We start from the raw sequence: 23,957 nt of genomic DNA, 5'->3' as shown, positions 1-23,957 counted from the left end.
TTAAATATGAATATAATTGACAGATGGATTTATTTGCTTATTGTGCTTTAACAGATTTTTAACAGCGACAGCCACGAATTAAACTATTAAACAAGAATGGTCTAATTTAGCTTTCAGTCCCTGTACTCATCGAGCAGTTAAAATTTAGTGTTTTATAATATTTTAATTAGGGATGGCAAAATTCGAACCTATTCACTCCAAATGGAGTGGACATTTTCTTTTGGAAAGTGCATGTGGGATGGGGTGAATTTTTTTGGATAATTAATATGGAACAATTATGGCAATTGTTTGCTCTATCTTGTCTCGCTTCACTATATGAGATTATTATTTTATCATTATATATATAATTATTAAAAGGTAAAAATGTAATAATGTGTTATAGAAAAAAATCTATATATTTTATGTTTAAATAATTCTCTTTAAATATTTATTTATCTTTAAAAAATTAAAAATATTAAAGATAAGTATTAAAAAATTGAATTAAAATGGAGAGAGACAGGGATGGATATACATCAAACATCCGAATATACATCCATAATTAAACGCGATAAGTACAACTGAAAACAACATCATAGGAATTTTATTAAATTGGATTATGTGGTATTTTAAAAAGGCTTAAATAAAAAATTAGCCCTTAAACTATACCTAAATTATTTTTGAATTTCATTACTGATTTTGGTCCAAATCGTTGGTTCAGTAAAAAAAATAAAAAATAAAAAAAATAAAAATAAAAAGAAAAACTCATGAGTAATTAAAGTGCGATACGTGAAATTTTTAATTAAATAATATTTTCCCTTCTCTCTTATCCCACATTTCATCGTCTCTTTTGCCTTGTCTCTCATAACTGCCCACCCTCAGAGCTGCTCCTGGCCACTGTTATGACACTATATAGAAAAACTTGCTTATATGACACTGGCAGTGAAGAACGAAACAAAAAGAAGCTTAGAAATTACAGGGAACCAAGGAATATGGAAGCTGTGAAACTGGTTAATAAAAATGTCTTTCTACCCTTCCATTTCAACGGCCATAGTCTTCAACGATGCATATGCTTTGTAACCATCGGATTCCCCGAATTTAAGAAGCATCTCGGTTCATGGTTGTTTGGATGATCTTTCGAACATTATTAAACATTGTCATAACAGTCGTTGCGAGGGTGGACAGTCACGAGAGACTGGGGGAAAGAAGACATGAAAAGTGGGATAGGAGGGAGAAGGGGAAAAAATTTTTATTTAATTAAAAATGTGTGAGGATTAATTGACGGACTGCTAGTATAGAAACTAGAAATATAAATAAATATAAACCCCTTGTCAGAAACAGTGGATGAATCTTTAGAGCCAGCCCACACGGATCATGTTTAACATTTAAAAACCTAATAAATCCAATTTAGACTGTTTACTTACATGCATAATCCTTGTTTTAGTCCTTTCACCTTTCTATATATAGTGTGTTCATGACATTTTTCCTCTCTACCAAACAACAACAAACTTTCCCGGGAAAGTGTCAGAAAAAAATGGGTTCTCTTCCTCATGTCGTTGAAGATTGCTTTGGTCTCCTCAAGCTCTACAGCGATGGTTCCATTTCTCGAAACCCTGAAGTCCCATGCCCCACTCCTCTCCTCGACGACGACTCCGTCCTTTACAAAGACCTCCGTTTCGACGCCAATTGGAACCTCCATCTTCGTCTATATAAACCCTCCCCTTCCACTTCTCTTGAAAAGCTTCCGATCCTATTCTATTTCCATGGCGGAGGCTTCTGTTTCGGTTCCCGTACGTTCCCGCATTTTCATAACCTTTGTGCTCGCCTAACGAAGGCGTTTAACATGCTCATTGTCGCGCCAGATCATCGGCTAGCACCCGAGCATCGGCTACCCGCGGCCTCTGACGATGCGTGTTTAGCTCTAAAGTGGCTGCAGGGACAAGCAGCCATGCATGGGAAGAATGTTGAAGACGTGGATACGTGGTTGACTGGGGTTGACTTTGACCGGGTGTTTGTTTTGGGCGACTCGTCTGGGGGCAACTTGGCTCACCATTTGGCTGTCAAGCTGAAGGCTGGTTCAATGGAGTTGGCACCGGTTAGGGTTCGAGGGTACGTGCTGGTGGCTCCATTTTTTGGTGGGAGTGTGAGAACAAAGAGCGAGCTAGAGCAGCCATGTGAAGCATTTTGGAACTTGGAGATGTATGACAGGTTAGGATCATAGTAATTTCACTCTCTTTTTTTTTTTTTGTTCTTTTTTCTTTTTAATTAACAAATATTACAATCCAACCTTAGTTAATTAACAATTGGGTTAATTTCACCATCGTCAAACAATTGTTTAAATCTAAATTAATCTTCAAACTTCAGAACCTTCTAATGACTTGAACATTAAATATCAATTCCCAACTGACATAGATAATATTTGAAACATGTCATATCCTACAATTTTTAATATGATATGTTAAAAAAAAAAAGCAGATAATGTCGTTAATACACGTAATATGATCTACATAATATTTAAGTTGACATTTGATGTATAAATTAATAGATCAACTGACAAAATGATTTGATTGATATAATACTGATATTTTAACAAACTCGAATAGAGTATTTTAAGGTTTGAAAAGTAATTTAGACTTTAAACAGTAGTTTACTAATGTCTAATGCAATTAATCCGGTAAAAGTACCATAGAGACCTTATATTAAGAGTTAGATTACATTTTACCTCTTCTACTCAAAAAATAGGCAAATTAATCACTATACGTAAAATCAAAAAGCAAACGGGTCCATCTATTAAAAATGTCATCAATTTCTACTCTTAAAAACTAGGCTATGTACATCAACATGAGTTATACGTAGCATGTCACGTGAAACTGCCTGGTTATTCCATTAACGGCGTCAACTTTTAACAGTAGAGATGGATGAAATGTTTAACAAAAAGGATTACTTTACTTTTTGATCTAACCTAGAGGGATTAATTTATCAATTTTTGAGTAAAGAGAGGAAAATTAATCCCTAATAATTAATGGGATTGGAATACAAATTTCATTAAAAAAATTCCAAAAATTTTCATGGTCGGTTTATTCGATATTCTATAGAAAGGTAAAATTGAAGTTAAGGTCAACAATTGTATATATTCACTGCTTTTATCATATTTATTATTATTAATTAAGTCATGGTTGTTCCACTAATTGCAAGGATAAATTCCTCTTAATTTTCCACTTTAGATAAAAGCATTTTAGCCTACTTTCTCACACTTCTTTCATCTTCACTGTTCACTTAACATAAAACTAATTCATAATTTGAATGGAATATGGAGGACCTATCCCTTTCTTTCACAAAAGTTTAAGTATAAAACCTTAGAATCTTTCAGTGTTCCATGATTTTTGAACTGTCCAATTAACACATGAACAATTGAAAATTCATTTTCAAAAAGGAATGAATGCGTAATGTCAATAACATCCTTCAAATTAACGATGAAAGCATCTAGAGGCAGTTCCCTCCATTATAGGATTAAAATTTTGGTGGGGTTGAAATAAAAATATAAATTTTCAAGGAGGACTAAAAGGATTAAATTGAATTGCTAATATTTAAGAGGACCAAGATATGTTATATAACCATTTTATACATGTCTAATGAAGTGACCTTTCATTATATCAGAAAGAGAAGGCAATAAGCTTTGATCAATATAAATATGGTTTAACCCTTATCTATGCAGAAAGAACAAGCAATATGGGCAACTAATATAAATCAAAAATCTATTCAATGGTGGAAACAATTATGATTTTATGAGAATCTTTTGAATAGAGCAACCAAAAAAAATTGAAAACGATCGATGAATGGTCTAGTATTTTCGATTTTGCAGACTGAAACTAATGAATCAATTGTGAGGATAGGCCAACTAAATTGAAAAGTCACACTCAATGAAGGTCCCCTAAAATAGATGATTGGCTCTTTAATTTCCATGTGTATGTATATATTTCCCCCTCACCATGCTTACACAGTAGTCAGCATATGGAGAACTTTTATCTTGATGTTTTCTTTTTCATAGGTTTTGGAGGCTATCGATACCTGTTGGAAGTACTTTGGATGATCCATTGGTGAACCCTTTCGGGCCTTGTAGCCAAAACCTTGCGGAGGTGCCGTTGGATCCCATTTTGGTAGTAGTGGGTGGGGGTGAAATATTGAGAGATAGGCTTGAAGATTATGCTACAAGGTTGAAACAATTGGGGAAGAAGGTTGAATTTGTGGAGGTTGAAGGCCAACAGCATGGCTTTTTCACTGATCATCCTTTCTCCGATGTGGCTGAGAAAGTAATACAACGTATACGAGACTTCATCTTAGATAACTCCAATTGAAAGTCTTATATATAGTGGTTTCTGAATAATGTGTGTTATTTAGTAAATTTTTTTTATATATTTTTGGTGTAGCTAGTTATTTTTTCGTGTTATATTGTAAATCGATTTCTCTTTTGAAAGCCTAACTCATATTTCGAAAAAGAATTTTTATTATAAATAATGTTATATTTTATATAAAAATTAAATTCAATCAAACCTAATATTGTTATATTAATAATAAAATTTTAAATTTAAATTTTAAAAATATTAAAATGTTAACATCTAATATTATAATATCCAATACTATTAAAAATACATATTTAATAATATAATTAATTGTTTTTAGTTAATTATTTAATAGTACAATTTTATTTTAATAATAAATTTTAACAATAATAATTTAAATTTTAAAATAATATTTTTAATATATTATTGGAAATTTTTATATTAATTTTTAATAATATATATATCATATTTAATAATAAATGTTTTATTGTATAAATAAAATATGGATATTTTAATTATATAAAAATGAGTATTTATTTAAATTATGCTCAACTTCATTCATCCCTTCCAACTCTTATGTGTCCTTATCAACTCTCGTATATGTAATACATGTTATTTAAATTAAGTTTTAATTAGAGATTTTTTATTATTAAGTTTATATATTATATTAATTATTATTTTATTATAAAAATAAGTTTTATTGTCAAAAAAATGCTACTATAATATTTTGTAATAAATATATTTATGTTGTGTTTATTTTACTAAGAACAACTTTTAAAAAATGGTTTCAGAATAATTTGCCAAACAACGAAAAATATTTTATGCAAAATTATCCAAACACTAGAAAATATAAGTTTTTTCAGAAAATCAATCCATTTTTCGAAAGTTGTTTTTCAATAAAACAAACGGAACCTTAGTTATTTTTATTGTATCATGTAGTTATATATGTGAAATACTATATTAATACTATAGTGTAAAACCCTTTTTAGATATGTCAATGCCAACTTAAACCCAGAAAATTTTCCGTCAACTTGAATTTGAACGTAATTCAATTCAATTTAATTATAAAAATGGATAACCCGAACTCAAATTGACTTAAAACATAAAATAATTTGAATCCAAAATAAATTGAACTTGAGTGATTAGATTAAGAGAGATTGGCACAATACAAATTCAAATATTCCAAAATTAGATAATATTAGATAATAATAATAATAATAATAATAATAAGCTTACTATCAAAATATGTGATTGATTTGTTCTGGCATTCATGGCTGCTCAAAATTGGTTTGAAATTGAAGGAAAAAGAAAAGGGAATGGTTAATCTTCCAGACGATAATGCTCCTGAAATTAAGGACTGAGTTGTCAAAAGCGATGATGTCTCTTTCATCACCACAATCTCTCCTTATTATAAACTAATCTTTATCCTCTAAATTATGAAACAACAAATTCCATAATTTAAGCTCTTTCAAATATTTCATCTTCATTTTTAAAATGACAAAATAAAAGATAATATAAATAAATACATTTTGAAATTTTTTTACAGAATCCATGTGTGTTAAAGAATAATACAATCATCTCATACAAACCCACATAAAATTAATTAGTCTAATAAAACCAAACAAAAAACGCCATATCCTTGTCTTCTAGTAGCAATAACATGAGTGCTCTATCTTCTCCCTTTTTGTCAAAAATAGACTCCCCCTTGTAGATCTAAAAGGAAAATCAAGAATCTGTCCCTAAGTCTGAGTGAGTTTGTATTGATCTAGACTATATAAAGTTAATATTGATACATATATTCAACAAAGGAGAAGACAAGGAGAAGATGGTGGTGGTGTAAAAGAGGTCAATTCACCTAAACAGGCCGAGAGTAGAAAAAAGTAAAGGAGATAGAGCAGATTGTAAAGATGAGGAAGGTTGAGTGCTGAGGATATTGCTTAGGGTTGATGATGGGGAAAGATCCTTTATTCATCCTTGCTTCATCGACAAATTCAAAACATAATGCTCGTGTTGTTGGCTAGGTGGCAAGGTTGTTATACATGGGTTGTCATCAAGCGTTATATTGTTTTGACATTTTCCTTGCTAAACCCCTGGGGTCTCACTTGGAGACAGGAGCATTCTTGTTAAAAACGAGTGGCTTGGTGAAAAGTGAGATGCTCGAATGACTATTCCCCTAGTAACTAATTGGACAATGTAAAATAAAGCATCACCCGTAGGTACATCTCAAATGACCTCTCGAAATGTCACATGCCCAAACTAGGTAAAGATATAACAATCAGCAATTAATATGAATCAATACTAGATTTCTAAGCTGTAGAAGCTAATTAAGAGGGGTTGAACAATAGACCAAGGAGGTTAATCCATTCTAAGTTGATATTGAGTGTGCTCCACCAAACCATTCGTTCTGCTTCATCGATGTCCTTTTTCTTTATTTCTTTTTTTTATAAAAAAATTTAACTCATACGAGTAATACTCCATTGAACCAATATTACCACTCTAGCGGCATCTTTTCTATTTTTTGGAATAATTAAATAATTGGTATTTAGACTTTATCAAATTTTTTAACGTATTTGAACTTTCAAAATGTTTAATTTAATACTTATACTTTTGTATCGTTAGTTAACCATGCTGTACTTCTGAAATGGTGTTAATTTTTTATCTGTCAAAACACGTGATCTAATTGTAAGATGCCACATGTCACTTAAAAATTTTAAAAAAAAAAACTAGAGACCATACCCCGTATTCAATAATCCTATTTTCCCCTTAGTTTTTATACCATTTCTCACCCATTATCCCTTAATTTTAGGGTAAATTATAAAAATAGTCACTTTTGTTTGTCTCAGATTACATATTAGTCACTTATGTTTGAAATGTTACATTTTAATCACTTACATTATTGTTTTGTTCCGAAGTAGTCATTGTACCATTAAGCTCTATTACCTCTCTAACGGCGGTCCTACGTAGCAGTCCAAATGGATTTTAAATGCCAACTTGGATGTCCAGTTGTTGGGATGAAAATAGGTTTTAATTAAATATATTTAATTTGGATTACCATGTACGACATCCAAGTTGGCATTTAAAATCTAATTGGAGTAGGACCACCGTTAGGGAGGTAACAGAGCTTAACAGTAGAGTGACCACTTCGTAACAAGACGATAACGTAAGTGGCTAAAACGTAACATTTCAAACATAAATAACTAAAATGTAATCTGAGACAAATAAAAGTGGCTACTTTTATAACCATTAATTTTATTATTAATTTGTTCTTTTCAACAAAAAACTAAATCCTAACATGTCCTAACATGTTAAATAATCCTATTTTCACCCTTGAATTACAATTGGGCCACATGTCCTAATATGTCAAAAATTAACACATTTAGTGAGAAATAGAGGTGTGCATGGGCTGGGCTACCCGGCCCAACCCAAAGGTCCGCCCGAAAAATGAGAGGGTTTGGGTAAAAATATAGGCCCGAAATATGGGTTTGGGCAAAAAAATGAGGCCCGTTTAGAAAACGGGCAGGGCTCAGGTACATTTTTTTGGCCCGGGTCCGGCCCGAATTATATACTATATATATATTATTTTTAATCATATTTACATTTTATTTTCAATTTTAATATAATCACTTTTTATTATATTTTCAATTTGTGTATTGTTTTAAGAATTGTTTTAGTATAACTTTTTATTTGTTTTTAAATTTTATTTTTAATATATATATATATATCAACAAGAACACTTTACTGCTTATAAATTTCCTCATTGGTGAAGAATACTTTGTCAAGGTAAATGATATAAATTTGTTCTTGCTTGTTTACGTTTTGGAACTAATAGTATTACTGAGTGGTCTGTTATATAAAATACTAGTCTATTATGTGAAAGTTTTTTGTTTTCCATATAAATAAACTATTATGATGTTGAAATTGTTCATTACAATGAAGATTAGGCATGTTGTAATGCTTAGAATGTATTTGTTTGTAAAAAAGTAAATTACAAAGGATCAGATTATGCACTAGCTGGTTAGCATGATAGCATCAGGCTCTAAAACTTGTTTACCTATACTTGATGAAAGTTTGGTCCATGATCAGCCAACTTGAATGAGGTTGTGAGGGCTAGGCAATCGAGCCTGTGATGTAAAATCTATATATTATGTGGGTTTCCATTTCCATAACATGGAAAAAATCTCTTTTTATCTTTTAATTGAATTTGGCATTTTGTTGTTTTAAGCAGTAAAGTGTTCTTGTTGCTATATATATATATATTATTTTTAATTATATTTACATTTTATTTTTAATTTTAATATAATCATGTTTTTAAATGTATTTGATTTATTATATTTTAAAATTTTTATTTAATGAAGTAAGTTAAAAAAAATTTAATATGGTTCGGGCCGGGCTAAGCTCAGGCTTGACAATTTTATTTCGGGCCGGGCTTAGACAAATTTTTATGCCCATATTTCGGGCCAAGCTCGGACCTAGAAAATGAGCCTAAATTTTTGTCTGGGTCTAACCTGAACCCGGCCCGGAATAAAAAACATAAAAACACAGGTATTAAAATAGACATTGTAAAATTATAAGTACCACATTAGAAAATTTGATAAAATTCAAGTACCAAATATACCATTATCCCTTTTTTTTGTGTGTGTGTTAGACGAGCTTACTCCACCAAATCAATATTTTTGCTTCATCAGAACCTTCATTGAATTTTTGTGTTACATGGAAATGCTCCAACAATGCGATAATTTTAATTAAAATTTTTAATTGGTCTTTTCTTTTCTAAGTTAGGTTTGTAGGTTTTTAACCCTAATTTTCTTTTTAAATATGCATCTTTTTGTAAAAACCAAATTAAAATATTAAAATAAACTTTTTAAAAAATTTTACATCTCCAACTTGAGCAAATTCCAACAATTCGAATAATCATATCTGCTCTTTTTTGACACAATGCCTAAAATTACTTATAGTTCCTCTCAACCCATAAAAATAAGAGTATATTAATGCATTTTAGCGCACTTGAACTCAGATCCTCTTGCATTGATAACAATATCCATAACAATCAAGTTAAAACTCAATCAATAACAATATAAGATCTTAATTTTCTATAATTAACCAATCAATATTCCATTCATTGGCAAAATTGAGCAAAAGAGAGTTGCCCGTAATTTAATTGTAGGTCGCTAATGGTCTTGATTCAAGAAAGCAAACCTCTTGATGATGTTGTTGGCATAAAATTTGGATTTTATTTTTCAAGGATTAAAAATTTTGAAAGATAATTTCGTCAATCACTTTTAATTATATCATAACATTAAAAATGTTTTAAAGTTAAATATTAAAGAAATATTTTGGTCAAACATTTTAGTAGTTAATTTGCATGGTGAATCTCTTAATTTGTACTTCATACTTGTATATTGATGATATATATTTGGTACATTTTAGCTTGAAGTTGTCGAATTTAACGGCAGAGATTTCATGGAATTGGAGGATGAGAGACTCCGTTGACGACATTTTGAGGCCGCGGCGTTAGTAACGGTGGGGATGGTGGAGGGCAGTGGATGAGTGGGAGTAGAAGTGGAAGGAAGAAATTGACTTTGTGCTTTATGAGGTATAGATACGTAAATATTGTTTCAACTTTAAACGCTTTGTCTTGGTTTGAAATATGCCATAATTTTTTAAGGGTTTTTAAACAGTGGGTTTGATTAATAATTAAATTAAATTAGTATTAATTGAATTAACTAAGTTGTATAATCTTTTAATAGCTAATCGAATCGAATTTTTTTTAAAAAGAATTAACTGAACTGAAATATTTCGATTAGTTTGGTCGATTAACTGAAATTTTTTTTTTTCTTTTGGTTAAAATTAGTATAAAACATGTCAACAAATGCATTGAAATTAACTGAAATATATGTTTTTGCCTTGAAAGTTAACCGAATTAATCAAAATTTTATGTCTTCAAAACACTACATAATTAAAAACATTACACAAGTCTTTAAATTAACACATAACATTAATAATTAAGTTAGGTTAATTCAGTTAATTATTCTATTTCGAACTAAATTAACCGATAATCGAAATTCCAAAAAACCATTAACAGACCTCTGATTGAACTAAGTTCAATCACCGATCGATTAACCAAATTAGATCGGTTCGACCAGTTAATTCGATTTTAACTGAAGTTTGTACATCCCTATAATTCTCTGTAATTTTTACAGATTTAGAATTTAATCTCTATACTTTTATTTATAGAAATTTAGTTTCTCTACATTTTAGATTTCAAAATTCATGTCCAATTGTTAACTTTGCTAATTTTTTGGTTAAATTTGTTAGTATGACATTTTGAAATTCAAAAAAAAAAACTCATTTGATAGCTATGTAACTAAAAAATTGATGTTGTAATAAACATGATTTAACAAAAAAAAGTTTAGTAATGTTAATAGTCGGACTTGAATTTTGAAATCTCAAAAAGTAGAGGAACTAAATTCTTTGAAATAAAAGTATAAGGACTAAATTCTAAATTTATGAAGAGTACATGTACTTATGACAAATTTTAACCTTTTGTCTTTAAGGAAAAATTAAAAATTAGTAGTCGATGCCATTGGTCATCGGATAAGACGTTGACACAATGGAGGTGAAGGCGACCGCAGCTAAGTTTGGGTGAGTAAGAAGAAAGGAGAATAGAAAAGAAAAAAAAAATAAAGAAGATAGGGAGGAAGGAAAGAAATAGAGATAATAAAAATAAAAATAAAAGAAGTAAAAGAAAAGAATTTTTTATTTGTTTTTAGAATAAGTACCAAATTGAGATAATGTGTAAATATTAAAGGCTAATTTCTTTAAAATCATGACCAAGTTGGCACAATATTTAAACGTTGACGGTTAAATTTATTAATATGTCAATTTTAGAACTTCCATGTCATCTCTCCATCATAAAGTCAATGCCCGTTAATAGAATTGGACCAAAAAATGAAAATTGGACTAGTTGAATGGTCATTTTGTATTTTTGTTAATTAGGTGACCAAAAAAATTAAGAATAGTGAAAGTTGGTTGATTTTTGCTAGACAGATGTAAGATAAGTTGCAATTGGACCAAGAGTACGGCATGGAATACACAGATGAAGACCAAAAACTTGTTTACGTAGTTCGAAATATTCTTATATTTGCAGTATTGCCTAAAGAGTCATTCCAACATCAACGAGTATAAGTTGTGATTTAAGTTTTATTTTAATAATCCTAATTTTATACTCTAAATAATCGATCAATCTCTTCAAAGACTTATCTCCCAAAAGTTTAAATATAAACTAAGTGAATCACTCAAATTTATTTCTACAATATTTGCACTTAAAATGAAATTTTCTCAATGAACAAAATGAAGTTTTACTTTTTTATGTTTTAAGTGCATATATATATATATATAAAGGTCTTCGATTATCTTCGTAATGATGAGGATAAAGATTAATAAATAGTGATGTATATATGTATAAAGATTAAAATTTCCTCTATTATAAGAGAACTTAAAATTATATTAAAAGATTTAAATTCAATTCTTGCTTGATTTTATAGCAACACGACCAGTAACACAAAGGGTACAAAGGGCAACAAACTAAAGCCCATAAAGTTTGGGTAAAAAATGGCAAGGTCCATGATATATAGTTTATTCTTTAAAAAGGTATTAAGCTCGTAAATTTAAGGGTGAGGCTTAATCGAATCGAATGAAAATTTTTAAATTAATTGAGTTGATAAATTCTATTTTATCATCTTAACTCGTTTTGAAATTTTCTCGAATAGAGTCCAGTGAAATGAAATTCTAATCGAATCGAATATATTTGTTTGAATTAAATTAAAAAAATGACTTAGGGTCTTTGTAGCGGCTACCACCCACTGTAATCAAATTTATTATTAACTTTCATCCTCTCATAATTTATTTATTAATCTTTTATACGGGTTAGCTTCTTTACTTGCTTAGTTGCTTTAATTATCTTCTGATTCTTGTCACTGTATATTTTGAAATTAAAATATATATATATTAAATGTAAAAAATGTGATTTTTAATAAAAAATTTTAAAGATAAAATGTGAAATTAATACCAACAAAAAATTTTAACATGAATATTTTACGGCATCATTAATAATTTAATTTTAACATAAATTGATAAAAATTCAACATAATTAAACAATTTAACAATATAAATGGTACAAAATATGAAATTTAATTCAATAATATAAGTAGTAGACAAAAGTTCGGCAAAAAAATTTTGAGGTCCAGTGGAAATAAAAGTTCAGGGGAAAGCAAAAAGAATTTTTTTTTCAAGATTTGAAGGAAGTAGAAGTTTTGTGAAAAAAGTAATAAAAAAATTGTAAGGGTTTGAAATAAGTAAATTTTTCGAAGGGAAAGTCAAAGGTTTGAAGGGAATGTAAAGGAAAAAAAGTTTTTGGGGTTGGGGAGAAGTAAGAGGTTTGAAGGGGGTTGACGGAAAGAAAGTAAAATAAAAGTGCTTGGTATTTGGTTTATTCGAATTATTCGAATTTAAAAATTGAACTTAATTTGAATTTTAAGTTTAAAAAAATTGAATTAATTTGATTAATTCAACTCGAATAATTCAAATTTAAATTTCTTTTAAATTTTTTAAATTAAATCAAATTTTATTCACCTGTAAATAATTTAAGGCATCCATTCAATTAATGCTAGACACAGACAAAAGAGTTAGGAAATTAGTTTAAATCATGATCTTTGACTTTGAGTCACAAAACATCCAAACTTATACTGTTTGGCTTTACTTGACAAAAGCATAATTGAGTCAAATCATAATCTCTTTTATCACAGTAAATTGCGAGATTTTGAACGATATTTTTGCTTCAAAGCTGTCTTAGTTAGTGTAACTTGGGAAAATTAAAAATTTATAATGCAAGGCACCGAAATAAAGTGAAAATAACTCGAAAAATAAAAAAAATTGAATTAAACAGAAAAGTTATAAGAAAATAATATCACGCCAAATATTTAAGTAAATACTCTAGTAAATATTCAATAACCTTAAATAGAATGATCACAAATAAGAAGAGCTCTATTTATATTTACAGTTGAGCTCTTCCAAATCCAATGGTACAGATTGAATTATATCAATGGTTAAGGGTATTGGCTATCTACAAAATGAGAGTGTTAAAAGATTTAAATTTATACATCTTTCTTCCTTAGGATTACAAATATTAACCATAATAATTTTAGTTTAATTGGAGTGTTTCATTGAGCTAACAAGGCTTCAAGTAGAAAATTTTCCTTATATATTTCACGAATCGAGCCAGTTGAAATGCATTAAATAAGTCTCATTTGATCAATTGACCTTTACGAGACAATTTATGTACATTCATCACATATTTTAATTTGCAACCCATGACATTAGACCAATTTAATATTTTTCATCACATATTTATATTTTTATTCCATTTTCACCAAATAATTGTACTTTTATTGTTTGCCTTTAATAATTCATTTATCTCTGTTATCATATAGTCCGATCACTTTCGTTTCCCTTTCCGGGTTTTCACCAAAAAAATATATATATACATACATATATATATATATATACATGTATATATATATATATGAACATGTGTCATGTCCATTGTATATGCAATTAAAGATCAGAAAGCCGCTAGAGAGGTTGATATATCATTAACTTCCGACCAATCTGATATTTTTATACTTTTCCATCACCATTTAGATCCCACAATAACTCACTGCATAGAAGTTTCATCTCCAAAGCAAAACATCGCAAAGTTCCATCGTTAGTTTAATGTTTTTCTCCAACATGGTTAGTTTAATAACCATTTTTGGGTTGCTAGGTAATACCAATAACTCGTTTTAGTTTTTGATTAATGCATTGTGACTTTGTAAGAATGTCATGATTGTAAGATTATATGTTTTTGCAGGCAACATTACGACAGGTCTGGTTTACCTGGCTCCAGCGTAAGTACTATGCACCTGTCTCTTACATTTTTATGACACTATGGGAAAAACCATGCTTTGTTTTGTGAATCATTTCACTGTCATATTTTCCAGCAAAACATTCTGGTACATCATGCAGCGTCGATCCACCGAGGAATTCGATTGTCTTCCTTACGTTGTCAAACTATTAAATGGATATATGTGGGTTTACTATGGAATTGTGAAACCTAACAGTATACTTGTAGCCACCATTAATGGCTTCGGTGCCGTCCTTGAGCTTGTATATGTGACCATATTCCTCATCTTTGCACCTCCCAGGACGAGAGTAAGTTGGTAATTTCCATTGATCCTTTCATATAGATTGATCATATATTCTTAAACTAAGCAATAATCATGTTCTGTTTGGATTCTGGGAAAATTCCAGGCTATAACTGCGACACTTTTCGGAGTGTTGGATGTGGTGTTCCCAATAGGAGCAGTGTTGGTTACTCAGATTTTTTATAGAGAATGCAATATTTCGATTTTTTGTTTCAGTGTTGACTATGGTCATCTTTGTTTTTTTTCAGAGTTAAAACCTCTTATTGCATGTAGTGATTCAAAGTTAACCTTAGCCAAACTCCATTTGAATAAAAATCATTCCAAGGTTTTTTGAATAAGATCTAGCATTACATGTGGGAGATGTTTAATTGGATAAATATTAGAGAAAATCAAGCTGATATTTATGGATTCAGCCTATCAATACTCATACTTATCAAAGTCAAATTTGACTTTTGTTTTAGCTAAGCTTAATATTTATTCAAACTTTGACAATATTTTTGACTAGATTTTATTAAACATTCAATAAAATTTCAATATTTAATAAGTAGTCTGATTCTTAGAGAAATCGATATTAATGTAGTAATAAATGATATTGGTACCAATTTGAGATAAAAGTATGGTAGAGGCATAATAAAAGTCAGCCCCTCTATTAAAAAAATAGATAAATTAGTTCTATACATTATATAAAAAAGTAAATTGTTCTTTTTGTTAATAATTTCATCCATTTTTACTGTTAAAAATTGATTTTTGTACGTCAGCATGATGTACACGTAGTACGTCATGTATCATTGTCTGTTTATTTCATCAACCACATTATTTTTTAATAATATAAATAGATAAAATTTTTAATAGAAAAAAATTAATTTATTCTTAGATTTGATGTATAAAGACTAATTTACTCTATTTTTTTGAGTAAATCTTATAATTCTACTCTAAATTGATGCATTCATGATTTTACAATTGTGTGTGTTGAGAAGTGCAGAAAACAGTGGTGAGAACAAAGAGTGTGGAGTACATGCCATTCCTCCTGTCTTTCATCCTTTTCATCAATGGGTTAACATGGACTGTTTATGCACTGCTTACTAATGACTGGTTCATTGGAGTGAGTTGCCTGCCATCTTCACCTATATATATATATATTATTTTCATTTATTGCAGTCAGTTCATTTAATGTCCATCCCTATCTTAATGTTATAAAATAATGGATTTTTTTTTAACAGATATCTTTATGCAATATATTGGAAACCTAAACAATCAAAAACAACATCTGATCATGTTGATGATGGATGGCAGCATGAGAGCCTCATGTTAAATAATTAAATGATTATCTCCTCAATAATTAAATGATTGGGTTGTTTGAGTATCTATTTAGTGATATGACTAATGATTATCCAACTAATCATTTATTTGTACAATAATTAAAATGTTAAATAATGTGGTGAGGTTTGTTCACGGTTGGTTAATAGCCTGCGTGGGATGTGTGTTTCAAGTAATCTGTAAAATAAAAAACAGGTTAAAACTTTGATATGATATTTCGAATTAATTAATTTAATGAATTGAATTATATAATTTAGGAAAAATAATAATAAACACTCATCGTAGATGTTGAAAGATAAATTTAATCAACACAACAAAGATTTTAACCTCAACATCAATAGAATATTATGACATGTTAACAATTGGTTTTGTCACAACTCAAGAACAAAATATCTAGAATGATTGTAAGAACTTAATACGATAAGGAAATCAACTTCAGATGATCCAAAGCGGCGAGCAAAAATAAACAAAAGAATTGAGCATTCACCAAACTAGAGAGGATGACTACAAAATCATTACTAAAATCACTTGTAAAACTAAGATTACATGCATAAGAAAGATTAAAAAATGTGCTACAGGAGTAAAAAAAAACTTCTAAAACTGAAGACTTATTAAACAATGGAAAAACAAACAAAAGAACATATAGAACTTAAGACAACATGGGTCGATTGGCTTCGTGAAATCATTTATTATTCTGAAATACTTTCAAAACAGAAACAAATTAAAAAGCTGACGAAAAGCTACCCACTTTCTAACGAACGAAAGAAAGAAAAAAATGATTGGTGGGAGGGAGAAAAAGATAAGTCGTAACTAGCCCAGAGATTGACACTGCCACTAAGCAAGACAAAAAATAAGAAACAAACATATAATCAATCAAAATTTAAAAGATTAAGAAAACAAACATTCAAATTTAAAGTTTACGATAATACCGCCTTCAAAATTCAAACACGTACTCTTCCTTAAAAAACAACATTATGCTTTATCATTGCATCTCGTATTTTTTAATAATATGATGTGTAGATCTTATAATGATCTTGGGCTGGCTTAAGTAACAAAAACTAGCCCAAAGTCACCAAGAAATAATCTAAACTAGCCCAACCCAGAACCACTTAATATAGTAATATTATTATAACAATAAAATTCCAGATATCTTGCCGTTGAAGGAATGATTTGATTAGGACAATTTCATGGATGTCTTACTTTCATTTCTGGTTTCAAAAAAAAAAAAAAAACCACCACTTATATTGAAATGCATCTAATCTAAGGACGAAAAAAGATCATTACTTCAACAGGGAAAAAGAAAGAGAATTTGAGAAATGGGTTTTTTCTCAATTCAAAGATTCATATTTTCATCAAATTGTCTCTTCCTTTTTCTTCTCGTTTCACAATCTTTTGTTCCGGAAACAATCGCCCTTGAAAACAACAAGCCAACAGCATATGAAGTTATCAAAGACTTTGGCTTTCCAATTGGTATTCTCCCAAAAGGTGTTGTTGGCTATGACTTCGACCCGTCGTCGGGAAAATTCTCTGCTTTTTTGAACGGTAGTTGTAGTTTCACCATTGAAGGATCTTACCGATTGAAATACAAGAATACCATTAAAGGGTATTTGTCAAAGGGCAAAATTGCAAGCTTGGAAGGTGTTAGTGTGAAGCTTTTCTTCATGTGGGTTAATATTGTTGAGGTCTCAAGGAGAGGGGATGATCTTGAGTTTTCTGTTGGGATTGCTGGTGCTGGCTTCCCTGTTGATAATTTTGAAGAATGTCCTCAATGTGGGTGTGGCGTGAATTGCAATGATATTAATCAACATGAAGTAAGGAAGATTTGGAAAAACCCTCTTGTTTCTTCTTATTAGAAGTTTGTATGAGAGGATTGTACTATTATAGATCCTTGTTGAACTTTAATGCAAATCAATGGAATGGATTGTGCTTATATTGACAAATTGATAATATGCTTATGGCTTTTATTGTTTTAAAGTTTAAACTATGCTCTCTCTTTCTTTACTTTTTTTTTTTTAAATCAAATTGTGATATGGAATGGGTAGCTATTTCATAGAATCTTTGTAACAGTGTCTCAAAATTTTTATGCTATGCATGTGAATGGTTCATTTCTCTTTGGGATGCATGTAAAATGCCTTATGCTTCCATGGTTGGAAGTAGAATAATGAAGGCCTTTTGCTAGAACCTTGAATATCTATCTATGTCTTTAACATTAGTTTAGAGCTTCAGATAGACATAGTTTCTGCATGTATTGTGCTTCATCTTAACCCTTCTTCCCTTGCATTGCCTGTCTGAGTACATTTGGAACAAGATTCTTCATAAACTCCATTGCTGATGCAGTCAGGATTGGTCTCTTTGGACAATGAGACCTGACCAATATTATGATTGGCATGCTGATGCTTCTACTGTGTTTGAAGTATACCTGAACCCCTAGTTATGCATTTAGAATAAATAAAATGGAGTTTGGAACAAGTTTTTGTTGTGTAGTTAAGTAGTTTCTGTATTAACTAGTTATTAGGATATAGATCTAGAATAAAATTCAGGGGATATTTTTTCCTTTCCCGGAAATTCAGGACTGAAAGGGAATAAGGGACCATGATTGGTGATTCATTTGGAGATGAACATTAAAGTATATCATGTCATTTTCTTCTTTTGACAAATCCTTTGTCTTTTTATCCCTCTTTTCCTAACCTTAGTAGCAAGGCAACATGTTTGACTTGTTAGCCCTTGCTCACAGTGTCAAGTTATCGATCTGTTTCGGTTCATCTCATTTGCATGCATGCTGGTTTCATGGTACCTTGATATAAGGGATCACACCATTTTTTTTCCTAGATTGATAGTGACTTTCAATCTGCTTTACTGACTACAAATGATTTGCCTTCTATATAAACCAAAGTTGCAGTCTTGCTGTGCCTTCTAGATAGAAAGTGACTTTTAGGATTAGTTTCCTACACTTGTTTGACAATGTATTGTGTTGTAGTCATGTCTTCCCACTGTTTAAGTCATTGGTCTCTTCCATTGTTTCAACATCAAATATCTTAAGCCATATAGTATGATTCATTGTCTCCAAAGAACAAGGTTTCAATATATATGAACTAGTTGAAGCAATAATTAAAATTTTAACCTTTTAAAAGTTACTACGAGTGAACTTTATCAGCAAACAAATAATATCTGACACCTAATCTACTTGATTAAATTAGGAAGATATTATTAAGAAAGAACCATAGTTGGAGCCCATTTCTGTTTCTTTCTTTTGACATGGCAGAACTCTGTTGGCAACCAACAGCCAATGTTCTGTTCCTTTGGTTAAGTCAACTGTAATAAAAAAATAAACGAATCCCATTAAAGAAAACCCCCAAAAAACTAAATACAGAAAGATTCCAGTATACTGGTATCGACATTGGACCCCATCACTCAACCATTATCTCTCTACACGTGTATATAAACGAACTTTTCAAAAAACGCGGTTTTATACCCTTTGCTTTTGACATTCAAAAGAGCAGAGTGCTTGACTTGAACCTAAGAAGACTCTGTATTAATACATTACAGTATCCAATTTCTTTTCTTTACAAGTTTTGTTTTTTCTTTTTTGGGGGGGAGGGGGGCGTTTGAAGGTTTCAAAACTATGGGTTTTATGATGAGTGTAAAAGAAGGTTTAACGTTAGGCTTTGGAGAGTATTCACAGATTGCTTCAACAGTTTGCCTGTAGCTGTACTTATTGATGGGAAGATACTTTGTATGCATGGAGGGTTGTCTCCGGAGCTGGAGAAGTTGGATCAAATAAACAATATTAGAAGGCCGACCGAAATCCCGGATAACGGTCTTCTCTGCGATCTTCTTTGGTCGGATCCTGATTCTAAGGTCAAAGGGTGGGCGGACAGTGACCGAGGAATCTCCTGTACTTTCGGAGCTGATGTAGTTGCTGAGTTTTTGCAGAAGAATGACCTTGATCTCATATGCCGTGGTCATCAAGTAAGCTATCGTTTCTTGTACTTTCGAATATACAATGGAGCATTTTTTTTTCTAAGTTTTGAATTGCAGGTTGTGGAGGATGGCTATGAGTTTTTCGCTAAACGGAGATTAGTAACGATATTTTCAGCTCCGAACTACGGCGGGGAATTCGACAATGCAGGTGCTTTATTGAGTGTCAACGAGGCTCTTATGTGCTCATTCGAGATATTGAAACCAGCCGGTACTCAAGCCTCACCAAGCAGTTCTAATAAGTTGCCCTTGAAGAAGGTAAGTACAAACCCAACACAATCAATACTCTCAAATCTTATCTTGGTTCTTTTAAAGTTGTAAGAAACATTCACTTCTGGTTTTGCATGATTGATCTGAACAGCCACCAAAGCTTTTCTAGAATTGATGTGCAATGAAGATGGGGTTTTTGAGGATGCCATTGTTGAAAGCTCGATTCGATTAAAAGTTCCGATTAGTTGTAAATGAGTGGATTGATTGCATTGTTTGATACTAATTGCAAGGGAAAACCTGTAAATCGGCCACCCATTTTCATCTACTGTGAAGTAACAAAAATGTATGCATTGGACACCATTGTTGTCTCTTTTATGCTGTACCACAAACAAAGTCATTTACTCCACATTGGTTCATTAGCACAAGAGAGAAAATCATTGACCTGGTTAGATGCTGATTAGATGGTGGGATGCACCATGAAGCTAACCATCCTAGAACAATATAAAATGAAGGGTAATCTATAAAAATAGTCAATTTTGTTTGCCTCGGGTTACATTTTAGTCACTTATGTTTAAAATGTTACGTTTTAGTCACTTATGTTATTATTTTGTTACGAAGTGATCACTCTACCATTAAGTTCCGTTATCTCTCTAACGGTAATCATAGGTGACAGTACAACTAGATTTTAGGTGCCAACTTAGATTTCTAAATGGGATGAAAATAATTTTTTAATTAATTAAAATTTTCAAACCTAAACCTTAACTAAAAAAACTGTTCATCTCCTCTTTTTAATTTTTCTTCTGTCTCTTATTTTTTTCAATGAGTTTTTTTTTTCATTTGATTGGAAAAATTATTATTAAGATCAAAATAGTTGAAATCAGCAATAAGAAAGAATAATCTGGAATACCTACAAAGAGATTGTGAACATACAAGTTGATTCAGATAAGAAAAAATTTGATTGAGAAACCAATTATTCAAGAACTATGAAAGAACTAGAAAATATAATAATTAAGAACAAGAACAGTGAAAGTAACAGCCATTTTCTGAAAATTTTAAAATTAGCTTGAATGAAATATGTTTCTGGTTGCATTTTATGGGATGTCTATTGACGCAAAATAAAATATATGTTTACAAATAATTTCAAAAAGTAGAAGAAAATATCAAGAATTTTAATTTAGGGTTTTCATTAAACAATAAAAAATCTAATCTTTTGTTTTTCAGTACTAAATAAAAGAGATAGAGGAATACAAAGAATACATACCTGAACCTTCCATTGAATCCATCTTTATGAAGCAGTCAATTTAATTTCAACTATTTTGATCTTAATAATAGTTTTTCCAGTCAAATGAGAAAAAAAAACCATTGAAAAAAAGAAGAGATGGAAGAAAAATTAAAAAGAGTATATGAACAGTTTTTTTAGTTAAGGTTTAGGTTTAAAATTTTTAATTAATTAAATTTTTAATTAAAAATCTATTTTTATCCCATTTAGAAATCCAAGTTGGCACTTAAAATCTAATTGGACTGCCACGTAGGATTACCGTTAGAGAGATAACGGAACTTAACGGTAGAGTGATCACTTCGTAACAAAATAATAACATAAGTGACTAAAACGTAACATTTCAAACATAAGTGACTAAAATGTAACCTGAGGCAAACAAAAGTGGCTATTTTTGTAGATTACCCTAAAATGAACTCTCAAAAAAGAAAAAGATGATCTACCCTAACCCCATTAGTGCATGATCTTCACACAGACACACTTGTATTGCAATACCTGTGTCTTTGCATCCATTGAGTAGTAGGCATTAGAGCAACCCTAGTATAGTATATTATTGAAGGAGGCACGGGGATCAAGCCGAATGCCAATCCAGGAATCATAGATGGTACATGCAAGAAATTCCCAGAAATGCAAGCACTCTTGTGTTCAGGGGCGCAGCTAAGGGGGCTGGCATGGGCCCCGGCCCCCCTAAAATGTAAAATTACATTTTAGGCCTTTGAAATTTTTTAAAAATTTTAAATTAGTAAAGGTAAAATTGCACTTTGGCCCCCCCTAAAATTATAAAAATTTGATTTAATCCTTTACAAATTATAAAAATATAAACTATAAAAAATTAAAATTTCATCCGGCCCCCCTAAAAAAATTTTCTGGCTTCGCCCCTGCTTGTGTTGTATATATTAATGTATAATAATATTATATAAAGTATTTTCAAATTAAATATATATTATTAAAGTTTTATATTATTTATAATATATACAACAATCATATATACATATTGTATATATAATTGAAAAGAAGTGTTTTTATGTAAATAAACATAACTATTCATAAACATTTTTAAAAGAAAGGTTGTGTCCTTTGAGAGCGACACATAGGTACCTCTTGATAGACACCAAAAATGAGAATTGATATAGGGAAATGAGTTCTAAGAGAAGGAGACTATTAAATTATGCTACAATTGAGACTTTGGAAGAGTTCCAAAATGAATTCAAGAGGCAGTTTTATCCATAGTATGCCAAGAAAGAGACTTGGATTAAATTGCGCTGGCTTATGCAACAAGGTACTGTTTGGGAGTATGTAAAAGACTTCAGTGAATTGATGCTCTAAATCTCTGACTTGAGTGCGAAAGAAGCATTCTATTGGTTTAAAGATGGATTGAAGCCGTAGGCAAAACATTAGTTATGTCAACTGGGTATCATTGAACTTACCAAAACTATAACCGTAGCAAAGCTTTCTTTATATAAATAAACATAATTATTCATAAAAATATTTCTTAAAAAAAGGTTGTGGTGTCCTTTCAAAGAGGCACATAGGTACCTCTTGCACTCTACATATAGGCACCAAAAATGAGAATTGGTATAGGAAAATGAGTTCTAAGAGAAGGACACTATTAAATTATATTATTTCTTTCTTGTATGTCTCTAAAGTTCATTTTAGTTTAAACCGATTCGTAGTACAAATTGTTTCATTCAAGTAAAGACATTGTATCTTGGAAATAGTATTTAACATTTTAGTGTATCTAGATGCAAATTTCCATCTTATATTATATAAGCAAACTAATTTAACATTTGACTATATTTCTAAGCAAATCATAATCATGTAGGTTACATATAATGCATATAATAAATTAGCGTTTGACTTTTATCAAATAAATATCCAATATAATTAACTATTGAAACTTAATTTATAAAACACAAATAAAACAATAAATTTGACATATAATTTCTCGCAATAAAGAGTTATCCTAAATCGAAATTTAACAAGATTATTGGTTTCAATCTAATCCCATTACTGATAAACATCCTTATAGTACCATGATGGCAATGGCATTTGAATGTGTCAACTATTGATTTAAGCCCAATTTATCGTCTTACAACAGTTAATTGCAACCACAAAGTTGAACCCAAACTGTTACATTTACTCTCCTAAAAACCTCATGATATATTAATCAATTAAACTCTTCAATAAATACTCGGGCAAAAGATGTTTGAATACGTAATAATCAGCTATCGATAATTTTTAAACATAGCAAGGAGTCCTCATACTTCAAAATTGCTACCACAAGAAAGAACTCTTTTCAATCAGATTTCTTTGTACATAAAAACATGTCCAACACGTACATTTGTTACTTAATAAAAATATAAATAATCAATATTATTACTAGCACGAGAAAGACCTCTTTCCAATCAAACTCCTGTGTACATAAAAACACGTCTAGTACATACATTTGTTACTTGTATAAAAATAATATAAATTGTCAAGAAAATAAGATATATTTTTACTACTCCAAACCTATTGTTTGAACAATAGAAACATGCTTATAATGTATAACTTGAAAACTTTGTAAACTTTTGAAAAAGCTTCGACCACGAGGACCTAACAAGTTGAAATCGATCAGCA

At 30.3% G+C, this 23,957-nt stretch overlaps 4 protein-coding genes across 4 annotated transcripts; all 4 read left to right on the top strand.

Annotated features, from left to right (window-relative positions):
• Positions 1 to 1,328: 1,328 nt before the first annotated feature.
• Positions 1,329 to 4,456, top strand: LOC121209350 (probable carboxylesterase 15). The gene is made up of 2 exons (XM_041079890.1): positions 1,329 to 2,184; positions 4,025 to 4,456. Exons 1-2 carry the CDS (start codon positions 1,451 to 1,453, stop codon positions 4,329 to 4,331), a joined length of 1,041 nt encoding a protein of 346 aa, XP_040935824.1. The 5' UTR covers positions 1,329 to 1,450; the 3' UTR covers positions 4,332 to 4,456.
• A 9,483-nt stretch (positions 4,457 to 13,939) lies between these two features.
• Positions 13,940 to 14,891, top strand: LOC121210056 (bidirectional sugar transporter SWEET16). The gene is made up of 4 exons (XM_041082141.1): positions 13,940 to 14,136; positions 14,224 to 14,260; positions 14,354 to 14,564; positions 14,664 to 14,891. Exons 1-4 carry the CDS (start codon positions 14,088 to 14,090, stop codon positions 14,889 to 14,891), a joined length of 525 nt encoding a protein of 174 aa, XP_040938075.1. The 5' UTR covers positions 13,940 to 14,087.
• Positions 14,892 to 17,068: 2,177 nt separating this feature from the next.
• On the top strand, positions 17,069 to 17,804 carry LOC121209349 (uncharacterized). The gene has a single exon (XM_041079889.1). The coding sequence runs from the start codon at positions 17,191 to 17,193 to the stop codon at positions 17,725 to 17,727; it is 537 nt and encodes a 178-aa protein (XP_040935823.1). The 5' UTR covers positions 17,069 to 17,190; the 3' UTR covers positions 17,728 to 17,804.
• Positions 17,805 to 19,397: 1,593 nt separating this feature from the next.
• Positions 19,398 to 20,468, top strand: LOC121209348 (serine/threonine-protein phosphatase PP1). Its single transcript, XM_041079888.1, has 3 exons — positions 19,398 to 19,843; positions 19,913 to 20,110; positions 20,214 to 20,468. Exons 1-3 carry the CDS (start codon positions 19,610 to 19,612, stop codon positions 20,229 to 20,231), a joined length of 450 nt encoding a protein of 149 aa, XP_040935822.1. The 5' UTR covers positions 19,398 to 19,609; the 3' UTR covers positions 20,232 to 20,468.
• Positions 20,469 to 23,957: the final 3,489 nt, after the last annotated feature.

This window comes from Gossypium hirsutum, chromosome A11, assembly GCF_007990345.1.
Source record: "Gossypium hirsutum isolate 1008001.06 chromosome A11, Gossypium_hirsutum_v2.1, whole genome shotgun sequence".
NCBI classification, from domain to species: Eukaryota; Viridiplantae; Streptophyta; class Magnoliopsida; order Malvales; family Malvaceae; genus Gossypium; species Gossypium hirsutum.
This window is presented reverse-complemented; position numbering and strand designations above follow the sequence as displayed.

Bases quoted from the DNA above. Each gene is read 5' to 3' on its own strand.
- LOC121209350 (XM_041079890.1), top strand. From the start codon at position 1,451: ATGACATTTTTCCTCTCTACCAAACAACAACAAACTTTCCCGGGAAAG. The intron at 2,185-4,024 runs GTTAGGATCATA...TCTTTTTCATAG, and splicing joins AACTTGGAGATGTATGACAG to GTTTTGGAGGCTATCGATAC.
- LOC121210056 (XM_041082141.1), top strand. From the start codon at position 14,088: ATGTTTTTCTCCAACATGGTTAGTTTAATAACCATTTTTGGGTTGCTA. The intron at 14,261-14,353 runs GTAAGTACTATG...CATATTTTCCAG, and splicing joins CTGGTTTACCTGGCTCCAGC to CAAAACATTCTGGTACATCA. The intron at 14,565-14,663 runs GTAAGTTGGTAA...GGAAAATTCCAG, and splicing joins TTGCACCTCCCAGGACGAGA to GCTATAACTGCGACACTTTT.
- LOC121209349 (XM_041079889.1), top strand. From the start codon at position 17,191: ATGGGTTTTTTCTCAATTCAAAGATTCATATTTTCATCAAATTGTCTC.
- LOC121209348 (XM_041079888.1), top strand. From the start codon at position 19,610: ATGCATGGAGGGTTGTCTCCGGAGCTGGAGAAGTTGGATCAAATAAAC. The intron at 19,844-19,912 runs GTAAGCTATCGT...TTTGAATTGCAG, and splicing joins TCATATGCCGTGGTCATCAA to GTTGTGGAGGATGGCTATGA.